Consider the following 20,106-nt stretch of genomic DNA (forward strand, 5'->3'; position numbering starts at 1 on the left):
ACACGGTGTATGAAAGCTTTTTGTGGACGTGTCAGCTGTCAGTCTGCGTTTTCAACTCAGGTTAATATCGAGACTCCACATGCTTTTTTAATAAAGTGTGAAATTATCAATAAAGTTAACTACCACAGCTGGTGGTATTTTACTCATTATCCATCCTATAAAAATGCTCTCAGACCGAATCAGCAGACTTGCCAGTGAAATTAGTGAGGGGAAAATGAAAAATTTCACACTAATGTTCTCTCTTTTGCAGCAATCTCGTCCACGGGTTTGATCATTCTCAAACCTGTCACCTGTGAACTACACGAAACAGGGAAAGGTCGCCATCCAGCGGTAATAAAACCGTTTAAAAATTACAGTGTGTGTTGTGACAAGTTTTGAGATTGAAAGTGGAATTAAAAAATACAATATCACATTTACGCTGTTTATATTCATATTTATGCTATAGCCTAGCCTAGCCTAGCTGTTGGGTAAACAATAACGTCACTGGCGTACATTCAGGCAAGTATTTCATACATTTCCTTTATTAAATTGATAGGCCAAAGCAGACAGTCACCCTTTTTTAAATGTTATTTCATACAATGCATTAATTACAAAACTGCCTGATATTATGAGTTAAATTAGTTGAAATTTGATGAAATGTGTAGTTAGGTGTCCAATCATATCCACACGGCCTATGAGGAAAATAAACACACCCACCCTATAATATATAGTACTTGTTTCAAATTAAATGTATATAGGGGCCTATTTACCAAAGGTGAATAAAACCTGAGGATACTTTGGTCAAGAGAAACCCGTCATTCCAAGAAAATCAAGGATTTTCCTCATAAACTTGAGTACTCTGAGACTGAGAGAACAGGAACAATATTTTGTTTCGCTGCAATCTTGAGGGTTGGAATGCGAAATAATGTCTCATTTTTAGTCCAATAAAAAACTTTTTATACATGGTTATTTATTTAGTTTATCTAATATATTGTTTTTTTTCCCCCCACTACATTTAAATGAATAATGTGCAGGAAAATAAGAGATAGTAGTATTAATGAATGCTGTATTTACCATAAATTAGTTATTTAAAAATGCAAATCATACACATATTCCTAATAAATCATGGAACACTTTTTTCCTATTTATTTTCAATTATATATTCTGCTATCCACTTCAGTCTGACATTATTATTTATATAATTATTTAATATTTCAGGGTATGTGTAAATACACATATATAGATATTAATTTTAACTTTTTTCTCCTTGATTAGAGGAAAATGTAAGTAAATAGCAACACTCTGACCTAAATATTCCCTTCCACCTATCCTGGGAAAAGACATACCATCACAGTTATACTATAACCAGCGCACGTTCAGTGAAATGCAAACCATAAGACATTAATCTGCAGCTCATGGAAAGAAAATGCTTTTTTACTTTTTTTAATAGAACAGAACTTGTCTTAAAAGAATTTGGGAGTAGACTTCAATGGTTTGATGACAAATGTTTGGAGGCATACAGATTCACATTTGCTGGAAGAAGAAAACAGAATGTTAGTATTGCTTTAGTCTTGAAGCAGTTCATCAATTAGCAGTGTCTGAACACATTAAACAAGCAATGCAGACTTGAGCTTACAATATAAAGAGTAAAATAATATTCCAAGAAACAGTTCAGATCCACAAAAGTACACACACACACACACACACAAATGCGCATATGATTGGTTTGTGCCGTTCAACCACCCGCTATAGCTTTCACCACTCAAAATGTAGACTGTGTTTGGCTGCATGCATTATCTACCACAAGTCCCCCCCATGTATAACAAAATGCACATCAACGATAGTCAAAACAGAACATACACACCTCATATAAAATTACATCCTAAAAATTAAAAGATAGAAAATAAATTGGATTTCAAAGTTACGAATCATTACAAAATATATACATACAATATATACACATACATAAACACACACGCATATGTATAAACTCGTTCAACAGACCTTATATATACATCTGTGTGCATATGTATCTGTATGTACATTATGTATATATTTCAAGCAGTCTAGTCAAGTGTTGGTATGTGGAACTTGCAAAAAAAAAAAAAAAATTATATATATATATTGAATTTAAGTAATACAGAAGTATTACTTTATTAGTTTATTCCACGCAGTTTTAAAGCAAACAGAGCATTTTTATGAATTAAAAAAAAAAAAAATGGTGGGTTAATGACAAATTGGTACATGACGAGCAGCTTAAAGTGATAGTTCACCCAAAAATGAAAATTCTTTTAATTTACCCTCATGACATTTCAAACCTATATACATTTCTTTCTTTTGAACACAAAAGATGATATTTTGTAGAAGGTATTTTTGTGGTTACAGCTGACTTCTAATGTACATACAAAAACAACACACACAAAATATCTTTCTTTTATGTTATCTTTTACAGAAGAAAAAAAAAAGTCATACAGGTTTGGAACACTGAGGGCGAGTAAATGAGAATTTTCATTTTTGAGTGAACTAACACTTTAAACCTCCTCAAGTCACAAATGACCCTTTGCAACCCAACTCAGATAAAAGAGGTGAATGTCAGTAAATGTGTATACAGCGGTCATTAAAAATCTTTTTATTAAATGAGAAATACCTAAATGTATAATTTTGAATCAAAAAGACTACGAGAGAGAAAGAAACAGAATTATTCTTCAGCTATGTGGCCACGCAGTCACACAACAAAGTATTGTGATGGTCGCAAATAAGAAAAAAACCCGCTAAAACAAATGCAACCCTGTAGTAATAGCTTTCTAAAAAAAAAAAAAAAAAAAAAAAAAAAAGGCAAGATTCTACTTCATGTCTCATCAAGTCCAATTTGCCTTGGGTTTACAGCTCTGTTGCCATAGCAGCACCCGTTTCTGCTTTGTCATGATGGTTAAAGTTCAAATCCAAAGCCACAGGCTTACCCTGTTCCTCCCTCTCTGTACCTCCTCAATTCTCGCTCTCTTTTAACCGCCGGCCACTCTTCCACTCCATCCATCCCTTAATCTGTTCTCTCTTCATCTCTCTCTATCCCTAAAAGCCCTGTGCTGCAGACTGTAAATTGTTGTTTGAGCTCGAGCAGCTATTGGGGTCAACTGCGCAACACGGAGCACGAACGTCCCCGCTTCCTGCCCTTAGCTCGGAGCCTCTGGCTTCTCCCTCAAAACTTTTTTCTTCCAAGGGCTTCCCGATCCAGGCGCCATATCCATGTTGGTTCAGCGCCAGGAAGAACAGCCTCTTGGCATCCTGGAATGAAGTGGCAGCCATCTTAGCGTGGGCATAGGACGGCAGTGCCAGCAGATCGGCTCGGCCCGCACGCTGGCACAAAGCTTGGAAGAGACGGAACAGATTGGACTTGGAAACCCGTGATACCTCCATCTTGAGACTGGCATGAAAAGAGAAGGATGGATCATGAACAAAAGCAGGTGTCTAGGTCTTGAAGTGCTTCAGATAAATATTCAATTAGCTAGATAAGCTGGATTTCCTTTTTACAATGACGGATGGGTCTGTCTCTCACCTGTCCACTTTGCCCTTGGTGCCATCCAGTACCTCAACGCTGAGCTGGTCTGGCTGACTCCAGTTAACGCTGGACTCTTTGGTCTTACTTGTGTGGCGTGCGGAGTCATACACACTCACCCGTCCCACCTGCAGAGAACAATACAGAAATTCAATTAAATCCAAGTAAAAACAAAAGTTTCATAGTACTAAATGCATTGTGTTGTGTGTGTTTACCTCAGGGTGGTTGAGAGTGAAGTTTGCTGGTAAACTCTTTTTGAATGCATCACCATCTCTAGCCAATCGGCAACATACAGCTCGAGTCAGGTGACCATGGCTGTAGAGATACCCTGAACAAACGCATATCAAAATATAATCCATGAATGAAGCTCTAAGTTTGACGCATAATAATAATAATAATAATAATATAAAACTTAATATACTTTCATAAAACATTATATATTATAAATATATAATAATAATAATAATAATAATAAATAATAATAATACAAACTTTTGAATTTTAATATATATATATATATATATATATATATATATATATATATATATATATATATATATATATATATATATATATATATATATATATATATAAAATTATATATAAGTTTTATATATAATTTATATAATTTGCTATTAGTACTATTAATAAATAATAACAATTTATAATAATAATAATAATAATAATAATAATAATATAAAATGTAATATACTTCATAAAATATATTATAATATAAATATATAATATAAAAATAATAATAATACAAACTTTTGAATTTTAATATTATATATAATTATACGTTTTATATATAATTTATATAATTTGCTATTAGTACTATTAATAATAAATAAAAATACATTCATTTTAATAATTTCATTACATAATTTTAAACATTTTAAACAAAGTTTTAAACATTTTTAATAATTATTTAATAATAATAATTTTTATAATGAATTTTAAATGCTAATTTTAATATAATTGTCTCAATTTTATATAATTTATTATTATTATAAATTTTTCAATCAGTTTTAAATACCTTTAGGACTTCCTATGTAAAGCCTTTATTGTAAATAAAATTAAATTAAAAAAAACAAACAAACACACAGGCTTGAAAACATTGGATATCATTACTCAAAGCATGGTAGCAGTGTTTACCAAGAGTGATGGAGCGCAAATAAACGGGGTGGATGAAGTGGCTAAGGAGCGCCCCCTGTAGGCCGAGCACATTCCAGCGCAGGATCTTGTCACTGCAGCTCATGGTCCTCAGGCGCTCACCATGCTGAATGCCATCCCAGGTGGGCACAATATCACTGGACTCCACTGGGATGGTGCCTTCACCTAAGAAAAGGTAAGGTTAATGAGAAGAGAAAAAGGAAAAGGTGGGGAATCTTAGTTAATTCAATAATATGCAAGAATTCATGAAGTGACAGACATGTAAATAGAATGTACAGTAGAGAACCAAAAGAGAAGACTGTAACACTGTCTACGGTAGCTCTAGAAAACTAGCTAACTAGACAAATAGCATTAGCTGGAAGCATAATCTGGCTTATCGCAGGACTGTCAGAAAAATGTCTGTCACAATATATCATGAGGCTGTTTTTTTTAACTTCCTTGGCAGCAGTGTCAGGGTCGGCACAACAGCTAATCAAGCACAACTGCCAACATCATGTGCCGAATTGTCAAGTTGAATTCACAGACATACTTCCGCTTACCTGCCAACCGCTTTTGCCTTGTAATTGCTTTTCTTCTATCCCACTAGACAATGGCTGTTTTGCCTGGCAAAAGGCCACGTTCACGTGGCTATAGAGAACCTCTTTGGCGAGATAACAGAGACCAGATGGCACGACAAACACTGCTGAGTGCATCTTATTTAATCCGACAGTTAGCGCACTAGAGTTGTGTACCTGAGGTCCTGGAATTACGCCACAGCATGTGCATACAGTAGTTGGCCATTTAAAGTCACCATGAAATCAAAACTGACAATTCTTGTTTTTTAATTTAATGTTGTAGTATTTATTATAAATAATTTATCCATGAGTACCATTTTTTTTTTTTTTAATTCATGTGCCCTCAATCTTTAATCAAAGTAACTTTCCCTCCCAACGACATCTCTTCTCCTCTCTGATTACATTAAGACTGGGTAAAAAAAAAAAAAAAAAAATACATAAATAAATAAAATAAAATTATTTTGAAAAACCGATATCGATTCTTAAATCCCAAGAATCGATCTTTCAGTCTATGCTGTTTTCAGCTGATGAATGAACCAAACATTGTAGCGTGCGTGCCTCCCATCCAATAAATCTCAATAAGCTTTGTTACTTCTGAGATGAAAAAGTCTCAGCTTTCAAAGTCTGTCAATTTTATTACAAAATTTAACCAATATATACTGTTTTGGTGCTCTTAAATGTGGCGTGACAGATCACTGTGGCGCTTCAGTTCAAGTCAGAAAAGACATTTGTTGTCTTAAAGTCGTTATTTTTGTTTTGTTTTTGCAGTATTCTTCTCCACTGTAGTCACATGGACTATTTTAACAATGTCTTTACTACCTTTCTGGGCCTTGAATGTGGTAATTAAATTGCTGTCTATGGAGGGGTCAGAGAGCTCTTGGATTTCATCAAAAATATCTTAATTTGTGTTCTGAAGATGAATAAAGGTCTTACAGGTTTGGAACGACATGATGGTGAACACTTAATGACAATTCTCATTTTTGGGTGAACTAACTTTTAAGATCAGTAATTTCAAACAGAAACTATGACAGCATGTAACAGCTTTTTTTCAGAAGTTTCTGCATTAAGGCACAGATTAATAGACTGATCTTTGAATTTTTAAGTATAAATATCAAATCATTCAGATCTTGATTAATCTGAAAATCTGTGTTTGTATATTTTTTTTTACCCCATTGATGCCGTTATTTACAGTTTTTTTTCGGTATCTTACCGTTCTCCACCTTGGTTCTGAGCTTGCCCTGTTTTACGTTCTCGAAGAGAGGCATGTGTCCAGACACATTTTCTTCAGCGGCCTCGCTGCACGACTTATCGAACAGAGCGCCATCGCCACATGGAGCAGTGCTTTGAAACAAAGAAAAAGGTACATGAAAGCAGCGTTATCCATTTTTGCAGACGAATCTCTGTTCTAAAACTAGCTCGGATAAGAGGAAGTGCATGTCTCACCTAATATAGAGATGAAAGGTGATGTCAGATTTGATCTTCAGCTTACCATCGTCTGCAACCTCAAAAATACTCTCATCACCAGGGCTTTCCCAATGCTTCATCAGCTGACCGTACAAAAACCTGAGCCATACAGATTTTACAAACAAGAGTTTTGTTAGTACATTGTTTTTTTTATTATTTTAAAACTAGGGCTGATAAAAATGAAACAAATTTGTGCAATAGTTAAAGGATGGTGCCTTTTTGTGCATTTGTATAACCTTTTTTTTTTTTTTAAAGTCTAGATTAAACTGTTAACTGTGCAAAAAAAAAAAAATAAGTTACATATATAAAATAATTTATTTTTGAATATGTAACAATAACACTACTATAATAAATGTGTGTGTGTGTGTGTGTATATATATATATATATAAAAAAAATCCTATATTTAAATATATAATTTAATTTATTATTAATTAATATATGCATTTATTTATTGCCATATGAGAATAAATGGCTGTTTTAAATAATATTAAATAATTAATTTTATTGAGAAAGACAGAGAAAGAGAAAGACAGCAGGCATGTGAGCAGACGCTCTGTCGGTCTCACAGTAACATCTTCAGAACAGCGAATATAAAGTCAATATATTTATGAGCTGCTGTGAAATAAGACTCCTTCATCTTGAAGAATGAGACGGAAAAAGCTGTAGAATGAGAAGAAAAATGAATTATGGGATTGACAGTGAGGGAGAGAGAAAGTTCTGCTGCAAGCTGATACCGGATAAAGCCTCTCCTGGAGATGATTTCTGCATGGCAGTCATTAACGGTGTCCCCTCGAAGACTAAGCTCCTCTCCCTTAACACAGCGGTTTCCTACAGGCGAAAGACAACAATTACAGCACATCTCTAATTACAGTGCACACATCATGTTGGCTCTGTCTGTGTTCAAGTCTATGTACCTGTCCCAAGGCTGACAACTGTTCCAAGAGTATCTGATCCATTTCTCATAACGATGGTAGCAAGAATCTTCCTACCCAGAAGGCTGTGCTGGATGCGTGCTGTGAGTGCATTAAAGCGCTGATGGCTTAGCATGGCGATCTGATCATGCATCGTACTGCCTGATACCGGCAACTGAAACAAAAAAAAACTATATTACTACTATTACTATATACAAATTTATACTACACATCACTATCTTAAAGAGAGAGATTGGTCAAATACAGCATTCACCAGTCAAATACTTCTGAATAATGAAATTTAGCATCAGAAGTTTACCTAGAAAGTTTTTTAAACATAGGGACACATGTAGCAAAAAACCACCAAAAAGTTAATTTTGTACTGCTTTCAAATATTATGACCCTCAATATTTAATGGTACTTTGTTAATGAGAAGTTAATGCATAGTTAAAAGTTACTGCTAATTTTATTATGAACTTTTATTAAAGTTTCTGCGTTTAATACCTCTGGCGTGAGCTCTCCAGTACGTGCTGCTTTCTCTGCTTCTCCGATGAGCACTCGTAGTGCAGCATCCGCTGCCTCCTGCTTCCCCTGCTTCTTATTACTAGCACACACTGCAGGAAACCACCGCCCTCCCAGTTTAGCCTGGTATGTAAACCTGTAAAAAAGGGAGATAAAATTGTGTGACCTGATCTTTTTATTGTGTGACAGAGCAGAGGGGAGACAGACACAAAGATGAGAATCCTGCTGATTCTGTAATAAAGACAAAGATCTCGAAAACGTGACCAAGTAGGAGTGCAAGTTTACTTGGGCTCGTGTGAGAGTCCGGACTGGCCCACCAGGCGGATTTCAGCAGCAAAGCCTCGAGCACGGGCGTACTCGAGGAGGCCGGACACTGCGTTGTTGTTCAGGTGGTTGATGAGGTCACCCACACCTGCTTCATGGGCCGCCTGGAGCTCAGATGCCGTCAGTGGGGGTAGCGAGGGGCATGCAGGAATCGCTGGCTGAGACTCGTTGTCGCCCAGAGAATGGAAAGTACCTGGAGGCTGGAAGAGAAAGATTGTGTTTAGTCTACCAGCAAACAAAATTCTCTTTTTCATCTTGTACTGTCTGCAAATCTCTCTTTACCTTGTTAAGATGTAGTAGTCCATCTCCCATTAGCTCTTTCACAGCCTCCTCTGCTGCCAGCTGCTTCGCTGCTTTCTTACTGGGTGCTGAGGCTTCTTGGAAGAGACGGTCCCCAACCTTTACACGGAACATAAACCTGACACAGGAAGAAAGAAAAAACAAGAAAGATTGTGGGAGAAAGAAGTGAAAAAAAAAAAAAAAAAAAAGACAAATCAGTCAGTGCACACAGTATTTTCAAATCTATTGAGGCAGTTCTATTCCATTGAGCTCGAATCAGTTTTTACAAAATCGCACAGAACAGAATTGGTCATGTTTTTTTGTTTTTTTTTTCAAGAAATTAATATTTTTATTTAGCAAGGATGCATTAAATTGATCAAAAGACTCAAACTACTGACTTACAAAAGACTTAAATATATGCTTTATATTTTATGATATTTTTTATTTGTATTCTATATAAAATATCATAAATAAAACAAAACAGCTATTGACCAATCAGAATCAAGGACTGGAACTTACCATTTTATAATACACTTTAAAATAGAAAATAATTGTCTTAATTTTGTAATATCTGTTTTTACTCTATTTTGAATCAAGTTAATGCAGCCTTGGTGAGCATGAGCAAAAGACTTCTTTCAAAAACATTAAAAATCTTATGACCCAACTACAACAAACTACCTCTACTTCTTCAGCTATTCAAATGTACCAATATTTGTTACACCAATAAAGCACACTGAAACTGAGAATGATAGAGAAACAAAAATATGCAATTATGCAGACAAGCATGCTGTCAAATCATGCTTTTGCCTACTAGAGCCAAAAAATTGTCTAGTAACCAGACTAATTTGGCAGGCAGTGCTACATTTACATCAAGGCCAGTAATTAGAGTCGCTCTTTTGCTAAAGGCCATGAATATCCACTGGCACATGGCAGAATTATATATAAATGTTTGTGTAGGCTGTCCTGAACCAAACCCATACTAAGATTTCTCATTTAATAAGTTAAACAAGAAATGAAAAGAAACTACATTCATCAACTTCATCAAGATATTATACTTGTATGATATCTGCAAAAATACAGCTACATAATCTAAAGAACTGTAACTTACTGCTCAGTCCTAAAGTAAAATAAAGCTTTTTTCCTCAACAGAGATTAAGTTTCTCTGATCTATCGGTTTTCTGTTGTTAGAGTGTGCCTGAAGGTTTTTCTTTCACACTTGCACAACTTCTAGAGATGCACGATTTGTTTTTAAATCAAATTGTGTTTTGAAATGTGATATAACACACATTTAACATCTCATATTGCTGCTGCTTACATATCAAGGGTAAAAACGACAGAAGGTATAAAATCAGACTGAAATTACATTGGGATTACATTGCAACAGAAATTTCTCATTTTCAATAAGCACTTCATTTCAAATCTGACTTAGACCAGTTCCTAACATGGGGTTTGTGTGGAGCACTCTGAGATCAATGAAAACACTCTGAAGCACACATGCAGACTATATATTAATTTCATTAAATATTCAGTTTAATAATCACACTAGGCCATATCATGATTTCATTTTTTCAATGCAAATTCCTTTGATGCAGACTCGATTAAATGCTAATGGACAAGAGCTTCTTACCACATCGAATACTTTTTTAAGAAGCAAATTCAATTTGGGGAAACATCGAAAGTAAGATGAGCAGTAAAAGGAAGATGAGCAAAAACCAGGAAAAGAAAGAAATACGCAGATAAAACAACATTTCGGGCCAGGATCAGACAAAGCAGTCAAGCATTGTGTTTCACAGCCAGCAAAATCACACTGTAGGGGCAAAGGTAATAAAGGACACAGAAAAACATCCAGCGAGAAAAAGTGGAACAGAAAAAGAGAGAGGGATAAGAATAGCGCTACCAAAATGACAACATAAAAGCTCAGTAAGGGGAAACGGCAACAAGTGGAAATGGTGAAGAGACTTATTTAAAAAATAAAATAAATAAATAAATAATTCACTATGTTTGGGGCAGTCGTGTCCTAATCATTAGAGTCAGACTGGTAACCCGAAGGTTGTGGGTTTGATTCTCAATACCAGCAGGAGCTGACTGAGGTGCCTTAAGCAAGGCACCTAACCCCCAATCACTCCCCAGGCGCCACAGCAAAATGGTTGCCCACTGTGTGTGCGTTCACTACTCACTACTCCTAATGTGTGTGCACTAACTAGGATGGGTTAAATGGACAGGACAAATTCTGAGTATTGGTTACCATACTTGGCGTTCATGTCATAGTAAAAGAAAAAAAAAAAAAAAAAAAAAAAAAAAGAGAGAGAGTTGAGGAATTTGAGAGGAATAGCAAGAATGAGAGGAGATAATAAAGAGGGTGTGGAGATGTGGAGAATGTGAGAACAACAAGGGGACAGAAGAGCCTGGAAAATAGAGACACATCAGGACAAAAAGCATGTGACTTTCTGTAGCAGGATTAAAGGGGTGTAACCTAAAGCCCTTTACTGTGGGATGTATTTTACCGTGGATCATGGGGAGGCCCTTCCTGTCCTGTCTTGATAAACTGGATGGCATTCCCACTGCGCTGACTGTGCTCCATCAGGACAGAAACAGGATTTTTTCCTCCAGGTAGAGACCGAGACAGAGCCTGGGGCGGAGTATCTGTGCCACTCTTTAGAAATTATTTGAAAGAGAGAGAGAGAAAATAAATAAGCAAACAACCAAACAAAAACATTTTATATTAAACTAAATTAACATTATATTTAAATTAAGATTTTTATATTATATTTTATATACAACAAATATATTTTAAAAACATACATAAATTATGAAGTTAATGAAAGGTAAAATAAGACATCAAAGAGATTATCTATGGGAGACTAAATAATCAGGTTTCATGCAACTTTGACACAGAAACAGAAAACAAGCATACTGGCATATCTTCTGCCAGGTCAGTAGTTGACTCAGCTCCCTCAAAGCTCGGTTCTTCCTCTTCATCTCCACCTGCTCCCTTCATCTCCCTCCAAAGAATCCTCAGGGTTGTGGCTGCAGCATCTTTTTTGGCCACTTTTTTGTTTGAACCCTCAGCTGGTGGAAACCTGCGGCCATCTAACATGACCTGCATCCGGAACCTGGAGACAAAAAGGGGGGAAAAAACTCAAGCTATAAATCCATGTAAACACAGTGTGTGTCTAATTCTTAATCATGCAATCTCATTTCACCAAAATTCACTAACAAGAGAACATTACTTCTGTAACATCACCAAAAAAAACTATTGGCTGTTTCACAAATTCTTAAATTAATCACAGCTGTGTATCAGCCTTCCAAACACATACACTTCCAAAAAGCCAGAGGCAAAGACTGTCTTAACAAATGCACTATAAACAAAATTTTCATCTACTAACCGGGGGTCATGTGAGGGTCCAGACTGGTCCAGAAGTAGGAATTCACAAGTGTGTCCAAGATGCTGAGCAAACTCCATCAGCCCACTAACTGGGTTCTTACTACGGGCCTCTTTCAGTTTCTGGAATCTGCTTGACTCCAGGCTTTGGGATGGGGGAGGGGGAGCAGCTAATGAAACAGCGACCTCGGAGCGGATCGTGTTCAGGAATTCTGGAATATCATCAGATGCCCACTGTAAACGTTCTCCTCCATTACTGGCCATATCCTGATAGTATGAGAACTGATGGGGAGGAGGTTGGTAGGTGGAGGTGGAAAGCTCACTGGGTTTGGGGGGTATTGGCTCAAGGCCAGGCATATCAAGCTCTGTGTTACCAAAAATGTTGTTGTTGTCTAACATGTCCACCAATGGATTTTCACCCCCTTCCATCGGAACTGGTCCAAAATCAAATTCATCGTCTGCTTCCAACTTGACCGAAGTTTCGTCTGCAATCCCTTCAGCTGCCAAGTTCAACATCTCAGCATTGTTCACGTCCTGTCTTGCAGTCGCAGCAACTTTACGTTGGCGGTCCATCTTTTCCTGCCGGTGCGCACTAAGTGCCCAGGTAGGTGGAGTAACTTCGGTGTTGCGCCTTACATCACCTTGTTTCTCCATGGCATAGAGTGTGGGATTAACCTGCTTGGCACTGCGCAGGCCGAGGTTCTTGGCGATCACAAGCGCATTACCCGTACCCACTTCATAGAGGTACTGTAGGATCTTCTCTTTGCTATCTTTAGACTCGGCCATTGTTGACAAGGTTTCCAACTGCACTGCAGGTAAAAGAATCTGTTGATCCTGGACAGGAAACAACGTGTCAGAGGTATCGTCACCTTCAGAATCCTCTGATTGGTCACTGATATTGCCGTCAGCCTCAAAGAGGATCTGGGATGCAGAGGGAGCGCCGGTGCTGGTGGGATGCTCTCTAGACTCTTGGTTTATGGATGAACTCTGACCTGGCTCTTTCTCCAAATCCTTTGAAGACAGCGATTGGTCTCTCCCTTTGATGGGCTCACTGTCCTCTACCTTACAGAGTCTCCACAGAGGAGGAATCTCACCTTGCTTCACCGCTTGGTTTGTCCTTAAGAGGGCATATAAAGCCTTATTAACAATCGTCTTGGGGAGATTCAGCTTTTTGCCCAAGGCCCTTGCGTGAACGGTCTCGTCTGGCCCGAGTGACTTCAAAAAAGCAAAGACTTGTTGCTGGATCTCAGGGGTCAAATAAAGAGACTCTCTGACCGAGTCGGGAGAACTGGAAACCTTGCTGGCACTGCTACTGCAAGACAAAGCGTCAGAGTTGTCTACCCTTGTTATCCGGTCACCTAAACTCAGACTATGAAGGCCAAAGGACACATCATCAACCTGTGTATTCCAGTAATGCTTAGTGTGTTGATTCGGATAATACTGTCCCTTCTGTTGAGGGTGATTCCACCCTGACTTTTTCTTAGGTCCAAAGTTATGCTCCCTTTGCCAGTTTCCTCGGCCTCTGCTGTAGCAGTCTCTTCTTCCAAAACTGTTACCGCTTGTTTTGAAGTCGCGATAACCTGTCTGGTAATGTAGAGGCCCAGTTGAGACCTCTTCCCCTTGGCTGGAGGTTTGGGACCCTCGCTGTTGGGGTCCTCTGAACTGTGGAGCGTGTGCACTCTGCCCCCTGAGGAACTGCACCTGGTGTTGTCGGAAGCTTACACCATTTGAGTCAGAGATCTGATCACTGCTGTGCTGGGGGGATGCCCACAGGGGTGGTTCAGAGGGACTAGGGGGAAAAGGACGACCATGTGGAGGTACGCCAGGAGCACCCGGGTAAGAGGAGTAAAGAGAAGGGTGCTGATAGCTGCCAGATACAGAGCCGGGGCTTGGGACACGAGGGCCCCGTGGATGACCAGTGGTTGTGTAGTAATGAAACTGAGGTTTTCCCTGTGGGGGAGGGAGGAAGGATCGCTGACAATCTTTGTTAAACCCTCCTCTACCTCTGCTCATAGCGCAGGGGTCGGGGGTGAGGAGGGAGTAGCGCTGGGCTTAGTGGACGTGTTAGGATGAGACTCAACTGTCTGGATGTAATTTCACAATGATAGCAAAGGCTTAATCTGTGCACTGCTTCTGCAGAGAGACAGAGAACAACAGAAAAATCGATTAAAGAATGCAAAGTGAATGCAGGTCACTGTGCAGACACACAAATTCTGTCGGCACATTTCTTGGCAACACAGCGGACTGTAATTTGAACACTTGGTAAAAGGCTCACTGATTAATTATTCATGCTTATTGTGACACAATCAATTTATTTCTGGCTTAGCGAGTAATTTGCAGATCCTTATGGTGAGGGAAAGTGGTCATGGGTATTAGAGGAAAGCACTTTCAGAAAGACATTCTCTGCCAATGTGAGCAACTATAGTAGCTAAAGCACAATGAGTAAAGCTGTTTTAAGAGACTGACAAAACATTGGAAGACAGAAAAAAAAAAAGTCAGTGAACTTAACACTTGTTTATCAAATGCAGTACTCTACAGCATAGTGTAGGTCTGGTGTGAATTGTTGTGAGAGTTTAAAATAAGTTGCTTATTAAGACTCTACAGTCCTCACAATACAGCAAATCAATAGACCGTACTTAACCAGCAAATTTATTATTTTTTTAATGGATTCAGGAAACAAAAGCTCGGAAAAATAAAGGTTATCAGTTATCACACATTACATAAGACGCACAGCAAAAAACTGAATGTCAGAGCTACATTTCTAACCACATACTTTTTGCATGTTACTTTTTGTTATGAATATTTTTAAAATGAATATTTAAAAAAAAATGACATGCCTAAACTCACAGCCTCCTATCAAACACTAGCATGGACAAGAGATAATTCAGCACCTTTGTCCAGCTTCACATTTAACTTCAGACATAATAGCTCACTCTATAAATAAACTTAAGTGAGATGGAAAGTGATTATGCTCAATCACTTTCCATGTGCTTGCTGAAGTTACACTTGTAACTTTAATGTTTTGACATCCCCAATACAAATCTGGAATTTTAGTGGCCATCCCTTACAAAATAGATTGGAAAAAGCCTGATAGAAGGGTAGAACGCTTAGCCAATTAGCCATTCAAATAAATTAACTCTTCAAGCTAGGCATGTCGGTACCAAATTTTCATGTTGCGATAATTGCTGGAGCTTTTATCACGGTATACGGTATTATCACTATAGTGAAATAAGTTTAAAAAAAAGTGTTGTCATAGTATAACAGGTTTAAGGTTAAGTACTCTTTTTCTTATAACAAAAAGAACTCTGGACATAAAAATGATAAAGTAAAATGTTTCAAACAGATGAAAGTGCAAAAGAATTATAAAGATCAACAGGTATCACTTTACAATAAGGTTTCATTATTTAATGTTAGTTAATGCATTAACTAAGATTAAGAATGAGCGATAACTACATTTGTTACGGAAGGTTTTTTTTTGTTGTTGTTGTTAATGTTAGTTAATACAACTGATCATTGTTAGTTTTAGCTCAGGTCCAAAAAATAAATAATAGTTAAATAATGAATTAACATGTTAACTAATGAAGCCTTATGTCACTAAGTGTTACTGAACAATAACAAATAATCAGAACATTTTCAAATATTATAGGGCATGTTGTAGTCCAGATTAAAATATAAAAATATTTAAGTTTAAAAATAATAAGCCTATTAAGTCTTTAAGTATTAAGTGCTGTGATGAACACCATTGCGAATTCAAAAAAAAAAAAAAGAAAAGTGGATGGCTGTTTGAAGCATTTTAAATACAGTTAGCACAGCAGCTTTGTTTACTGGGTTTCCGGGGTAACCGCTGCATTTCTGCTGTTCCATCAGCGCCCTCTGCTGTCAGAGAGTGAACGTGCACTTTCTTTCAGCACGTCTCCTTCACTCCTTCAGCCATATGCTTCTCGTGCACATTGGGCTTGTTTACATCTGAGTGTGCGTGTCCCTTTGATGCAGCATACAGCGGTGTTGTGCATTTTATACGGTTGATGGGTAAAGTATTCTTAAAATGTATTATAAAAATTAATAATTCATAATAAATAATTATTCACGGTATTTTGAAGTGTCCACAATAACAACATTGTGCATATTCATTATCGTGATATATCGTATTACTGAATATCGGCACATGTCTATTTTAAAACTGAGAGCTGAGGTAGATAGGTTATTAATCATTTATGTAAATTGAAAATATTGGAAAATGACTATTTTATAAAAAATAGGAACCATTACATTTAACTGTTAAATTTAACCTTTTAACCAATGAATTTCCACATTTTCATTATAAGGAGTTTAAAAACATTTTATAGAGATTGCATTCCCAAAAAGCAACTAACACAAAAAACAACTGCATATGCCGGACACAAATGACTTATACAGGACGACTGTAAACTGATATTCCCAGAATTCCCTGTGTGACATTTTACATTTGTATTTTGTTTAAATAATTATGTTTCTTAATAGTTTTTGTTATCAGTTATGCACATTTGGGTTTTATGTTAAATCTTCTGTTGGTTACTGATTGTTTATTGCATCATTTTAGTGTCACGTGTGTTACCATGACGGTGTTCTGTGTTTGCATGAATGACTCTGTGCGCCTTCTATATACTAGTATCATTCAGTTTGTGGAAAGGCTATTTGTGATGAACTTATTCATGATTCTTCACGTGGCTTCCTCTTTTACCACCTGCATTATGGTGGTTGCCAGTACAAAATAGATTTTAGTAGCAGTGTGTGCTGTTGGTTTTACTGGTTAAAATCTTTGTAAATCACAGTTTTATATTGTAAAATTTACAGGTTGTTCTGTATGTTTACATTTTTTTATGTGTTTTGTACATAATTATTCTGGCAACCATAGCTGCCAGGATTTTTTTTTTTTTTTTTTTTTTTTTTTTTTAAACAGTGTACATTCCCATGACTTCGGAAAGTGGTCTGGATTCTGTAACTCACAGTTTTAACTATTCTCTGATAGTTCTAGATGCTCCATGGAAAGATGGGACAAATTATAGAACAAATTTAGTATATCACCCAAAAGCATGAAAATAATAGGGTGTTTATTACAACACTCAGTGTTCTAGCACAGATTCTACAGTAATGGTTCAGTCACTTTGACACAAGAATATAACCTACATAAGAACAAATCTATTCAGACGAACCCAAAAACTTATACATACCACAAAAACAACTGAAGGCAAAAGACAGATGAACTTGACAAGACAAACTAGATAAGGCCCAGACTCGTGCACTGACTAAACGCTGTTCCGCATGAAAAATGAAATAGACGGATTATGCACTCCAGCGTTTTCCGCGGTTTGCCTCTGCAAATGGTTTAGATCCACAAACTTGATGATCCAGAGACTTGTCTACACTTTTGGAAAGTGTGTTGGAAAAATACTATCAGAAATAAAAGAAAAGAGAAAGCACGCATAAACGCGGGATGTTGCGAACTAGGCACAGATCTCTTTAGGTTTCGTTTTCTATTCTTCCCCAAGCTCTCAAACTAGTGTCTGCAAATTCACTCATAACACGCATTTCTCCAAATGACAGCAGGGGGCGCCATTAGTCGGAAGCGCTTGAAAGTTTCACCAATAGGCCTATTTTACAGTTTCACAAACGGTAATTACACCATTGAGTTATAACATCCCAATAAAAAAACGTATCAGAAAACACATAAATACCAAGAAATCATTCCTAAGTGAATAAACTGTGAAACAACTCGTGCGGGACGACTGTATTCATATTACTGCATATCAGTTAACAGTGCGACATATTAATACTGCATCGCACTACTCATTTTATCATAGCCGTTGAACTATTGGTTTCGTTTCAGATTTCACCAGCCAGCAGACGGAAAGCAAACCTCCACCTGCGACCCTCCCAGATGAATAATACATGAGGTTACAGTACTGTGACCGACATGAAACTGCACTGCAGTTTATAACCTCCCGCCAAAGCCTGAGGTGCCGAAACATCTTCAGAAGCTCGTGAGCGTGGAGGGAGCGCGTGCCTCGACTTCACTTCTCTAAAAGACAAAGTCCGAAAGAATACGGATCATGTGTAGACAAATGTCTCCAGGAGGCGCTTAATAACCCAGTTTATCCAATTTACACAGTCACGCAAAGTTGTAGCTCAGGGCTGCAGACTACAGAGCATCATAGACAGAATGACAACAACTGCTTTCATCACCATATTCAGGAGTAGATGTATAACAGTATTCTTTAAAAGTCATGTTAATCTATTATTAATATTACTGCTATCTTTTTTATTATTAATATTCTGTGTCACTGCATTTATTGTGTGTATTGACTTGAAAATTTAGGCTGTGAAACTACTAATTATAACCCACATTTTTAATTAAAATGTCTTCATACAGGAGTATTGTGGTGGTAACAGTTTAAAGTGATTGTATTAATAATCATACGGTACTTTTTTTTGTTATTTTCCGGTATCTCTATTAGAATAGTTTGATTTTTAACATTGTATTTAGTAATTAACCGCAGCGATAAATACATCATGCAAATTAGTACATTTTAAGAGCATCGTGGTATTATGGTTTAGTGGTATGGTAATACCATGATATTATTTTTGTTCTTGCTCAACAAAAACACATCTTTTTAAACTAACCCCAAAATGATCGTCTTGGTCCAGTTTCAACAAGCCCTTTAAGTTCTGAAAACCGACAACTAATTACAAGGACATCGGAGGTTGATGTTAGGTTTAAATGAAAACATCGCTGCCTGGGCAAGAAAGCAAATACAACCCACTATAAATAATTTCCTAGTCTTTAATTCAATTGCAAGCATGCAACATAAAATTAGAGGTAACTAGGGCGGAAAGACTCAATGGATACGCGATTTAATGCGACAGCCAACGGCAAACAGCGATAGGAGAAGCTTTGAAGCATCTCGATCCCTCCAGGACAATCTAGTTCCGGAAACGCATTTATATCATAAAGAAACATACAGCTATGTAAGTTACAAGGAGTAAATATACTTACATGCGCAGACGACGTAAACAGTTCTGCAACGTCCCTGCAAGAGGCCACATGCAGATTGAAAACACAACGCTGATGAATGACAATGAAATGTGGCGCGTAGCTGCGACGGTGTTTTTGACGCTCTCTGATGACGTAGGATTTCGCAAGAACCCGCAATGTGATCCTGAAAACACTTTCGGTTATTAATGAAATTAAATAGCGATTTGTGTAATGCTGCACGACTTGAAATTGTAAATAGCGCTCGTTATGGTTTATACCTAGCAGTATTCCCAATGTCGATGAGTATGAAATAATATAACGTGATATTATAATATAAATAGGCCTAATAATATTCATTTGTCTGATTTTACTGTACTTTTCCTCACTCTGGAGCAGGGGTTTTCAAACCGGAGGGCTCCAATGAAGTGTTGGGGGGGGTCCGTGGACAAGTTTAGAGAAAAGCAGTGTAAAAACTGTAAAAATAACCAACTAGCTAAATATATAAATACATTTAAAGTAAATCAAAATTGATTAAAATAAATAAATAAATTAGCCCACATTAAATAAATAACTAAACAAACAAACGTTTGATTAAAATAAATAAAATTATTAAAATAGTACATAAATTTAGATAAATACATTTTGATTAAAATAAAATTTGATTAACTATAGTGAGTATAAAAAAAATGCAATGATGTAACATACAAACTTATTATTTTACAAATAATATTTTGCACATAGGCTATTTAAAATATACTTTTTTAAACAGTATTAATTGGGTCTTTTACATGAAAATACAAAGCTGCCTTTACAATTTTTGGATGAGCATCCCTAGGGATTGCAGGAGTTTAATCATATTTGGCAGTTCATGGCATCTAAAAGATTAAAAAGCCCTTGCTCTGGAGGTATATGTCCAGACTTGTTTTGTCTGATTTGGTGAGCAAACCTAACC

General features: G+C 36.8%; 1 protein-coding gene across 2 annotated transcripts; it reads right to left on the reverse strand.

The window, feature by feature from the left end:
- Window positions 1-1,406: 1,406 nt before the first annotated feature.
- adar (adenosine deaminase RNA specific) lies at window positions 1,407-19,322 on the reverse strand. Of its 2 annotated transcripts, none has more exons than XM_051866736.1 (15): window positions 19,176-19,322; window positions 12,147-14,275; window positions 11,675-11,873; window positions 11,265-11,413; window positions 8,764-8,899; window positions 8,443-8,681; window positions 8,140-8,293; window positions 7,639-7,810; window positions 7,459-7,552; window positions 6,703-6,822; window positions 6,470-6,600; window positions 4,688-4,870; window positions 3,748-3,860; window positions 3,533-3,660; window positions 1,407-3,400 (listed from the first exon to the last, which is right to left on the reverse strand). In XM_051866736.1, exons 2-15 carry the CDS (start codon window positions 14,153-14,155, stop codon window positions 3,049-3,051), a joined length of 4,179 nt encoding a protein of 1,392 aa, XP_051722696.1. In that variant the 5' UTR covers window positions 14,156-14,275; window positions 19,176-19,322; the 3' UTR covers window positions 1,407-3,048. The 2 variants fall into 2 exon arrangements, with proteins under 2 accessions (XP_051722696.1, XP_051722695.1); XM_051866735.1 differs by lacking the exon at window positions 19,176-19,322 and adding an exon at window positions 17,353-17,670.
- Between the last annotated feature and the right edge of the window lie 784 nt (window positions 19,323-20,106).

This window comes from Ctenopharyngodon idella, chromosome 16 (genome assembly GCF_019924925.1).
Source record: "Ctenopharyngodon idella isolate HZGC_01 chromosome 16, HZGC01, whole genome shotgun sequence".
NCBI lineage: Eukaryota > Metazoa > Chordata > Actinopteri > Cypriniformes > Xenocyprididae > Ctenopharyngodon > Ctenopharyngodon idella.

Bases quoted from the DNA above. Each gene is read 5' to 3' on its own strand.
- adar (XM_051866736.1), bottom strand. From the start codon at position 14,155: ATGAGCAGAGGTAGAGGAGGGTTTAACAAAGATTGTCAGCGATCCTTC. The intron at 7,811-8,139 runs GTATTAAACGCA...TTTTTGTTTCAG, and splicing joins CTGGAGAGCTCACGCCAGAG to TTGCCGGTATCAGGCAGTAC. The intron at 7,553-7,638 runs GTACATAGACTT...TTTCGCCTGTAG, and splicing joins AGTTGTCAGCCTTGGGACAG to GAAACCGCTGTGTTAAGGGA.